This window comes from Scylla paramamosain, chromosome 36 (assembly GCF_035594125.1).
Source record: "Scylla paramamosain isolate STU-SP2022 chromosome 36, ASM3559412v1, whole genome shotgun sequence".
NCBI lineage: Eukaryota > Metazoa > Arthropoda > Malacostraca > Decapoda > Portunidae > Scylla > Scylla paramamosain.
Window position 1 is genome coordinate 13711908 of NC_087186.1, and position 10569 is coordinate 13722476.

Genomic DNA, 10569 nt, shown 5'->3' on the forward strand with positions numbered 1-10569 from the left:
CCCGTCGGACCCCAGCGTTACATCTCCCTCGTGTAAGATGTAAGAACCTCGTGATTTGAAATGCTCTCTTCACTAGTAAGACATACTCTGTGCTGATTGTGAGGCTTTGTCAGTGCTCAGTGGGGGAGTGTGGCGGGCAAACGCGTCTCACCCACCAGCTTCCCCAACGAGCGTGAATCATTGTATAGTTAACGTATTTAAGTTCTACGAGTTTGTATGAGTTTGTATGGTTAGTTTCCACGTATACTCCACTTTCATCCTGCATCACCACACTTGCCTACAGAGAGAGGGAGAGGGAGAGGGAAAGGGAGAGAGAGAGAGAGAGAGAGGGAGGGACGGGGAATTGGATAAATGTTGTTATTTCTACCGTCTGACGTCTGGTCTTTGTTATATTGTTCTCATTCGTCACACTAAGATCTCTCTCTCTCTCTCTCTCTCTCTCTCTCTCTCTCTCTCTCTCTCTCTCTCTCTCTCATAACACAAAAGTATACGTTATTATTATTATTATTATTATTATTATTATTATTATTATTATTATTATCATCATTATTTTCATTATTATCAATTCGCGCTCATCAATACTCTTTATTTTAATCTCCCTTTGTATATTACCGTACCCAAACCCAACGAACTGTAAAGTACGATAATTATTATAATAAAAGACGATCAAATTCCATCATCAAAACGTTCATTAATGTGAGAGAGAGAGAGAGAGAGAGAGAGAGAGAGAGAGAGAGAGAGAGAGAGAGAGAGAGAGAGAGAGAGAGAGAGAGAGAGAGAATACTTAAATATCTATATAAAAAAAGACATAAAATAGAATAACAAAACATCTTAAAATCTTACTATATATATCTATCAATCTATTTACTTACTGACTCATCTATGTATTGCACTTTAATTCACATCTTTTACCTCATCTTATTTATTTTATTTAATATTCTTGTCCTTTCCTCTGCAAGGTTCAAAAGTTGACTATTTCCCTTGCAATTGAACTCAGCTTAAGAAAAAACTCGAAAGTCCAAGGAAAAAATAAATAAGAGGAAGACTGCTGGAGGCTCTGGAACGAGAAAATGTTTAACTGAGAGGCCCCTGACACGAAAGCAGGAGGAGGAGGGGGAGGAGGAGGAGGAGGAGGAGGAGGAGGAGGAGGAGGAGGACAGGGTAGACTTAAGAATAAAGAGGAAAACATTTACAAGAAGAGTAGGCTATTAACAGGAGGCGGAGGAGGAGGAGGAGGACAAGGAGGAAGGAATATTACCAGAAGAATGACGAGGAGGACGAGGAGGAGGAGGAGGAGGAGGAGGAGAAAGAGAAAGAAGTCAGAAAAGAAAATAATTCGAATTAAAATAAAAATATTAAGAGAAAAAAAGCTAAATTAGTAGATTATGATTAAAAGAGAGAATGAGGAGGGAAGGAAGGAGAGGATAAAAGGAAAGAGAGGGAAGGAAACAAAGCACTCAATTCTAACCAACCTCAACTAAACACACATTTCCTTCCCTGTATCTATTCCTAGTTTATTTTCCCCTTATCATGCATCCCACGCCTTTGACAGACAGACAAATAGTTTACTCACCACAAAATCACAGACACATTCCTATACATCACAGAACTTGATCCAATAAACATTCCTTCTAACATATTTGTAAACGAACAGAAACGACACGAGTATAAACACAAATATGAAATAAACATATCCTATCTTAAAGCGGCTCTTATAAACATAGCCACTTTTACGCCTGAGAGAGAGAGAGAGAGAGAGAGAGAGAGAGAGAGAGAGAGAGAGAGAGAGAGAGAGAGAGAGAGAGAGAGAGAGAGAGAGATAGTAGGGACGGTTTTAAAATGACGCGCGTGTGAGAGTAATATTATTATGATGACAAGTCCATCTTCGAGCGACAATAGCATTCCTCAGGTTGAAGGAAGGGAAGGGAGGGAAGTAGGGAGGGGTACATAGGGGTAGGATGGGCAGGAGGAGGAGGAGCAGGAGATGAATGGAGATGAAGGTAAGGAATAGAGGGATGAGGAAGAGAAATACAGCTACGAAAAATTAGATGGCCAGAGAGAGAGAGAGAGAGAGAGAGAGAGAGAGAGAGAGAGAGAGAGAGAGAGAGAGAGAGAGAATTGGAACTAGAGACGGAATAAGAGAGACAAGGAAACAGACAAGACAAGGTGATGGTATGGCGAGGTATGGGGTGGACGCAGTGAGGCAGAGGCAGGCAGGCTGGGGGAACAAAGAGGCGAGGGGCGAGGAGGCCGGGAATCGACACCTCAAAGGAAGGGGAGGACAGGTGCAGACAAGAGGATAAGACGCGGATAATGACTGTCTGTTACACGCGCGGCGACCCACAGCCCAATACACCAATACGGTTCCCCAGCCCGGCCACTCTCCAGCACCTTACTCTATGAAGCATAAGGTGCTTTGGTCTTAAAAATCTAGTGATAAAACATTACGTAAAAGCAAATTACTTATATAGCTTCAGTTTCCCCCCTAGTCTTAGTGATATTTACGCATATGCAGATATAACGCGTTTAGGGTCACTTTCGTTTTTTTGTTGCTAACCTCACAAGAAAATGAAAGTTAGTATTTTCACATCTACTTTTTATTTATTTCAGAAGCTTGTGATTACTCTTAGAGAGAGAGAGAGAGAGAGAGAGAGAGAGAGAGAGAGAGAGAGAGAGAGAGAGAGAGAGAGAGAGAGAGAGAGAGAGAGGGAGAGAGAATTTCCACTTACCTATTGATTCACTTGAAAATTGAATACTTCTTGAGAGAGAGAGAGAGAGAGAGAGAAAATAACACAGTACACCAGTGGAAAAGCTAACACAATAATAGGCATTTGATGAAAAACTCATTTTAATTGGCTTTTATAAACACTTCTTTTTTTCAGAATAACAAAATTATCTACATTGCATTATCTACACTTTGTACATTGAACACTTACACCTATCATCAGTTCGGTTACACGGTTCACATTCACGGTCATGAGAGTATGAGGATGAAATAATGGATGTCACTTGGTGGAGCAGCACTGGAATGATTAAGTCTTCAAGGTGAATAATGGAACTGCCTTCACTTCACCCTGCACCAACATGATAATGCCCAAGACTTTTAGCTGCTGGTTAAATAAGAAGGGAATAAAGAAAGTGCTCCCTCATTGAATTGGAAGAGAGAGAGACAAGGCCCATGTTCTCTTGCGCGTTGTTCTCTCACCAGGACTATTCTCAGAAGCCTCGGATACAATTACTCAGGTTCTTGTGGGTTCTTTCCAGTGACGATGCTGAATCCTTCTTAAATTAGCAATAGAAACATGAAAGCACCCTTGAAACCCCCAATAACTTCCACTAAAGCCTGTTAATAGTCAAGATAAGACACAAAAAATGAAGACTAAGAGCCGCTGCACCAACCCGCCCATGAAAAATACAACATACATTGCCTATCTTAATTATAATTATCTCACATCATGCCTCCCATGCCACCCATTCCTCCCATACCACCCATGCCACCCATACCACCCATGCCTCCTGCTGGCTCCTCCTTGGGGATCTCGGTGATGACGGACTCAGCAGTGGTGAGGAGAGAGGCAACACCAGCGGCGTCAGTCAGGGCAGAGCGCACCACCTGAAATAGTAGATTTTCAGAATACATAGCACTTTACACACCACTTATCAACTATATTCATGTAAATCAAAGTGTACACAGGTCACAAATTATGTGTATTTGTTTACAGAGTATTTTATTATATTTCACACTCACCTTGGTGGGGTCAATGATTCCAGCCTCCACAAGGTTGACAAACGTCCCATTGGCGGCGTCATATCCATAGTCACCCGTCGCTTCCTCCACCTTGTTTACGATGACGGCAGCATCAATGCCAGCATTGCTGACGATGGTGTGGCAGGGAGTCCTGATGGCCTTGCGGATGATGTCCACACCCATCTTCTGGTCCTCATTGGCAGGCTTGACATTGTCCAGGGCAGGGAGGCAGCGCAGCAGGGCCACGCCACCGCCAGGCACAATGCCCTCCTCAATGGCAGCACGCGTGGCACACAGGGCATCATTCACACGGTCCTTCTTCTCGTTGACTTCCACCTCAGAGGAGCCGCCCACCTTCACCACAGCCACTCCATTGCTCAGCCGTGCCATCCGCTCCTGCATCTTTTCCTTCTCATATTCTGAGTTGCTGTCCTCAATCTGTTCCCTGATTTGGTTGATCCTCCTCTCAATGTCAGACGACTTCCCCTTGCCCTTCAGTAGCAGCGTGTCGTCCTTGGTGATTTGAACCTCACCAACCATACCAAGATCATGTACCTGTGCCAACATGTTAAGTGTCAACAGACGGAATGTGCCGAGTTCTGCCAACACACACTAAGCCCTGAAGGTGCAGACTTTAGCCATGCAGTCTCCATAGCACACTGGAGATACTGTGAGTCAAAACCAAAGAACAAGCAGATGTGGTTAAGCAAAATCAATTTTGCAGTGCTAGCAAATACTTATTGGCAGCAGCAGTACCAATTTCATGCAGTTCAACCAACATTTCGAGACAAAGCAACGTGAAGTATATAACACTGTCCCTGTTGTCTGAATCAGTCCTATAAATCCTGGGGAGGTGTCTTCCTGTTTGTGTGGTGTTGCTGTAGTGGCGGCAGCCAGTCACCAAGGTATATACAGTTCATTGCTAGGATGTGAGCTTATGTTGCCTGGATCTGTCCTATAAAGTTTTCCTGTTTGTGTTGAGTTACTATGGCAGCAGCAGCAGCAGCAGCGAGTCCCTCCAGTATATAAACAAAGCGCATTCCTGGGTTGTGTGTTTCTGTTGTTTAGTTCAGTCCTAAAGATTGTTGAGGTGTTCTGCAGTCTGAGTAAAGAGTAACTATGAGTCACTCAGACAGGTTATTGGTCTATCTACTGCCCAACATGTTTCCACAGCAGCGAAGGTGCTAGAAACTTGAGTCATGCAGGCATGGACTCCTTATTATTTCCTATTTTTATCTTTCCTCAATCTTCCTACTTTCTTTTCATCCTGATAAAACATGAATGCATTTCATCCAGGCTTAATGTCAACAGCGGATGCAAAAGATGTGTACATGTGGTGTGCTCCATAAAACCAAGTATTTTTCAGATCAAGAAGCATTGTAAAAATAAAAACTTAAGCAACATAAGGAAATTTTTCAGTGGCTACAGCACAACCATAAAAATCCACCAGCAGAAAGCAGTCCCATTCTTGCCATTAATTCTACAGTCCCAAGTATGCAGATTTTCAAAGGCAAGCCAATGAGTTGGTATCCATCAGCGAACTTTTGTGGAACAATACATAAGCTAAATAACTATCAGACTCCAACACATGACATTGCTACAGGAACTTTGAAGTGTTAAAGAGAATAATTTCACTAAAATCACAAATATAAGCATGCAAATACATTTATGAAGGCATAAATACTATGAATAATACAGGAAATATAGATAATCAAAAATCAAAAAGTAGAGATACAGGACTGAAAAAACAGCAACACATCCCCATACCTGCACATCCTCAATCTTCACCATGCTGGCCTCATCATTGAAAACAAGGGCACCGGTGGCAATGGCAATGTCCTGGATGGTGTTCTTGCGGTTGTCGCCGAAGCCCGGGGCCTTGACAGCAGCAATCTGCAGGCCAATCTTGAGTCGGTTCACCACAAGTGTGCTCAGTGCTTCCCCATCCACATCCTCAGCGATAATGAGCAGGGGCTTCCTGTCAGAGTAAGGGCAATTAGATCATGACCTCTCCAAACCTTACAGAAAGCTTAATCATACAAGAGTGAAACAAAAAGTACAGCTTCTGCACAGGGATTGCCACATGTAAGCCTGACAGTTCCTTGCAGCTTCCCCTATTTCCTTGTGTTGTAGTGGATTATCTTTGTTAAGAATGTAATAAAACTGAACAATCAAGTTAATGTAACATTCTGAATGGAGAGCACTGAAGTCACGTCATCATTTCATTTAGTCCTTACTTTCTCTTGCAAGGTTCGACACCATACAAGTGTTTGAGTCATCATATAAAATCAATGTAATCTAAATCACAAGAGTTCAAAACATATGTGAAGTTGTGATGACATCATCAGCATCCCACTCACACACACCTCTGAGCATTGGCAATCTCCAGCGCTGGGATGATGGACTGAATGGAGGAGATCTTCTTTTCAGACAGGAGAACCAAGGCATCCTGGTACTCCACCTTGGCACCCTTGGCTGTGTTGATGAAGTATGGGGAGATGTAACCCCTGTCGAACTTCATGCCCTCAATCACCTGGCAAGACACAACATTATAATACCAAAGCAAAAGGAATTATTACAACTTTATCAGGAACCAAAAGTCAGAGTATGTTTGTCATTCACTAAACACTATGTAGGGGAATCCAAAGTTTTCATCATGCAAAGCCCAACCACCGGAAGGAATTATCAAGAAGACTTTGTTGCTGGACCGTTCCATACCTCCAGCTCATCCTTCAGGGTCTTGCCATCCTTGACGGTGATGACTCCATTACGGCCGACCTGGTAAGAGTTTAATTCATCAGTTTCTTTCAGTAAAGTTAATCACAACTGAATAGACAAATCAAGAATTTAATCTAACCTAACTAGACAAAGCATGGTTAAATTAATTAGCTTTTCTGGTAGTTTAATTTTAATACAAGACAAATCATTCAAGAGCTTGCCCTAATGAGACATGGTCAACTTTTGTCTTCTCAATAAAGGAACTTTGATTAGAACTAGGACCAACAATACAAGAACTTAACATAACCTAACTAATAAAGATGGTAGAAATAAAAACACAAGATGCAATACTAACACAATGATCATAAGGAGCATATTTCCCTTTTCTCTTTCCTTAACAACTCATTACAATTCACCCTTTCCTTTATTTATGCTGAAATCAAACTATTTCCACCTTTACAATGACTTAACACAGGCACAAGTCTTGACTACAAACTGGCTATACAGGGGTATGCTGGAAATCAAGACACACATTAACACATTGCAGATCACCAGCCTCACCTTCTCCATGGCTGCAGAAATGAGCTCCCCAACCTCATGGTCTCCATTGGCAGAGATGGTTGCCACCTGGGTGATCTCAGCAGGAGTGGTCACTTGGCGGGACAGGGAGCGGAGGTGGTCAATGATTGCCTCCACCGCCAGCATCACACCACGCCTGGGAGGGGAAGGGGCTTGGTTAGGCTCGTCCCAAATGAGTGGATTCAGAATGAGGTCAAAGTGTGTCAGAATTGGATCTGTAGGATCATACTAATCACTCAGGTAGTTAGTCATCATATGAAGTTCTTGCAAGGGAGAAAACCACTAAAATCAGTCTATTTACTCCATCTATCTATATATCAGTACCATACACACGTCATTAAAATCAGTAATCCGGAAAAATTTAAGTGATAAATTTTGCTTTGGTATTGGAAACCACACAACAACCTTAAACTGTGAATACAAAGGAAAAACAAATAGGCATTAACATCACTTAAACATAGGCAGGAAGGTACACAATGATCTGGATGCAAATAATGTTGAGAAAGTGAACTAGTATTAACATCACTTAAACAAAGACTGGATAGTACATTAAGATCTTAAAGTGAATGCCAAAAGAAAATGAACAAGTATTTTCACCACTTGAACAGATTACAAAGGCTTACAAATGAACACATACCTGATTTCAATAGGATTTGCTCCCTTGCTGATCCTGTCAAAACCTTCCTTGGCAATGGTGCGGGCGAGCACAGTGGCAGTGGTGGTGCCGTCGCCAGCCTCCTCATTGGTGTTGTTGGCCACATCCTGCACCAGCTTGGCACCAATGTTCTGGAACTTGTCCTTAAGCTCCACAGCCTTGGCCACTGTGACACCATCCTTGGTGATCTTAGGGCTGCCCCAGCTCTGCTCAATGATCACATTGCGGCCCTGGGGTGAGGACGTGTTGTTAGTAAGGGTCATGCACAGGTCAGTACATTAAGCATGAACAACTAATTCATTTTAAGGCAACAGTGTGATTATGCTATGACACTGAACATATGAGGCTTATGCACCAGGATGGTGGTTTTTGAGTTAGGGCCGGATCTTGCTCGGTGGAAGCATGCAGCAACTGGTGGTGAAATGGGGTTTTCAATTTTCATCTATATTCATCATATGGAGGGTCAAGCGTCACATATTTTTGCATGGGAAAGTAGGGAGGAGGTAGCCAGTATGTAAAGCAAGAGGGGCTTAGAAGCAGCACCCTGCTGTTTGGTATTTTTTTCCATACACTACACTTTTATGCAAAAAATTCCTATCACATATTAAGTACTTTGAGACCTTTCATTTGATGTGCAACAAGTTTCTCTCTCTCTCTCTCTCTCTCTCTCTCTCTCTCTCTCTCTCTCTCTCTCTCTCTCTCTCTCTTTTAATAAAATGGTAAAACACCAACAATAGAAGACATCAATAAAACACAATTATTGGAATACCAATTTGAAATTTAAGCTGCTTCTTAGTTACCTATAGTTCTTTCAATGTAGCAAATATGAATAAAATCAGATGATAATAAATACACATACATAAAAAAACGTTTGGTGTTTTATACTGCCATTACAAAAGTACCAATAATACAAATTTATTACCAACCAAAGTGGAAAAGTAGTAGTATTGAAACACCAGGTATTATTTTGGACTTATGCCACCATATTCTACAACATTGGGGATGCAATTTTTGCATACCTTACTTGAATCTAATAAACTTTATCTCTCTGAGTTTCCATGAGGAATCCATAGTTTTCAAAACAGACACGGGCACTTTCCAAAAAAATTCCCTAGACCCAATCCTGTAGGATAGATTAGGTTAGTTTAGGTTAGGTTAGTATCCCTGAGGGGGGTCAAGGAAGGTGCAATCCCCAGCTAGGTTAGGTTAGATTAGTATCCCTGGAGGGGGCCAGGGTGGTGCAGCCACCTCAGCTAGGTTAGGGGATTGGAGGATTATGATGTAAGTCTAAAGAATTTACCAAACATATGAAAGTGCAACTGAACATCATGCATTGTAAACTCCTCACATTGATAACAAAGCTGCCCTGTCTCAAAATGTAAGGAATAAAGGTGACAGCACAAAGCATCTATTTATAGAAAACAATGATAGCGGGAGGCGGCCCCACACACACTCACACAGACCTCCAGGGCAGTGCCGGAGTGTGCGAGTTGCGTAAGTGCTATCTGGAGGGCTCACCTTGGGACCCATGGTGACGGCCACAGCGTCAGTCAGCACGTCCACGCCCTGCAGCATCATGGCCCGCACCTCTGAGCCGAACTTGACATCCTTGGCGTAGCTCCTCGCCGCCAGGTGCTGGGCGACCCGGCGACTCGCGGGCAGCCTGAGCAGGGAGGCAGCGCGGTACATTCTGGAAGGAGAGATAATACAAGAAAATAAGAAAAAAAATAAAAGTAACAAATAAACTACCAATTAAGCTTGTTAAGTCACTAGGTAAACATTTAAATACAAGTATGACCAATAGAAGATACGCGAGGCACCCATTGAGAAGCTAAGCTAGTCCCCTCATGTTCTCCCGGTAAGCAATCATAACATCCCCTAAGCCTGCTCAATACCTAGAAGCTACTAAATCAGCTTGTGCAGAGTCAATAAACATACCTTAATTTCACCAACCCAAGACAAAAAGGAATCATCGATAAGCCAGTCTAGTCCCATTGCCTCTTGTTCACCCGGTAAACTGTCCCAACACAGGTAAAACTCGTCAATACCAAAAGTAAAACCCCAAATTAGCTTGTGAAGAGTGAAGTATGACCGTGAGAGAAGAGGCGCCCCTGATAAGCCTTAATATAAAAAGATTGGCTCGTCTCCCTTGCCTCCCTTCCACCCGGCAAGCTTCCATAATACTGAAAACACCAAGAAAAACTTAAATAAGGTACATAACACGACATTCCCGAGAGATATACGGCCCAAATATGCCCTTCGCCCTCTAATTAGGGAAGCATAGCAAAGGAGTACACGAGACGAAAAAGAAGACTAGCTTTGAGTAGGGTTATGTCAGCACATGGCAACACGAGGCACTATGACCGCCGGGGTCGCCATGTGACACTCACTCTCTCTCTCTCATCTTCCCCAACACTATCCCTCACTTTCACCACCACAATCACACCTTTCATATAAGCCCCAGCAATGTGTTCAGGGTGTATCAAGCTCTTGGCAAGCATAACATTACCTGTGAGGGCGTGGGCGGGAGAGGTAGACAGTTGCAGCGCACCGGGTGGCGTCCTGTGTGGTAGTGGCAGACGATGCGCCGCGCCACTGCTGCCAACATGCTCTTTGGGATGCTCCAAAGATAACCCTGGGAAAAATTCATACATACTTAAAAAAAAAACCTCGCTATATCATTACGTAACATCTCAGACTCCAAGAAGAACTATTTTTTTTGGAAATTATTAAGCATATGGTTAACTCTCCGCTGTATTATTTAGTGAGATGTATTTTACTTTATTTCAACTTAATAGCGGTAAGTTGGCACCTCTGCTCTCTGTCTCCTGGCTGCCACTTACTCAGCGTAACGTACCATGTCTGATGC

General features: G+C 42.8%; 1 protein-coding gene across 1 annotated transcript; it reads right to left on the minus strand.

The window, feature by feature from the left end:
• Positions 1–2830: 2830 nt before the first annotated feature.
• Positions 2831–10331, minus strand: LOC135091032 (heat shock protein 60A-like). Its single transcript, XM_063988351.1, has 9 exons — positions 10210–10331; positions 9219–9390; positions 7683–7930; positions 7028–7181; positions 6467–6526; positions 6115–6281; positions 5516–5726; positions 3749–4303; positions 2831–3613 (listed from the first exon to the last, which is right to left on the minus strand). Exons 2-9 carry the CDS (start codon positions 9387–9389, stop codon positions 3449–3451), a joined length of 1731 nt encoding a protein of 576 aa, XP_063844421.1. The 5' UTR covers position 9390; positions 10210–10331; the 3' UTR covers positions 2831–3448.
• Positions 10332–10569: the final 238 nt, after the last annotated feature.

Excerpts from the sequence above, each read along its gene's own strand:
- LOC135091032 (XM_063988351.1), bottom strand. The coding sequence starts at position 9,389 with ATGTACCGCGCTGCCTCCCTGCTCAGGCTGCCCGCGAGTCGCCGGGTC. Across the intron at positions 6,527-7,027 it reads TTTCTGCAGCCATGGAGAAG|GTCGGCCGTAATGGAGTCAT; the intron begins GTGAGGCTGGTG and ends AACTCTTACCAG. Across the intron at positions 6,282-6,466 it reads CCCTGAAGGATGAGCTGGAG|GTGATTGAGGGCATGAAGTT; the intron begins GTATGGAACGGT and ends GTGTCTTGCCAG.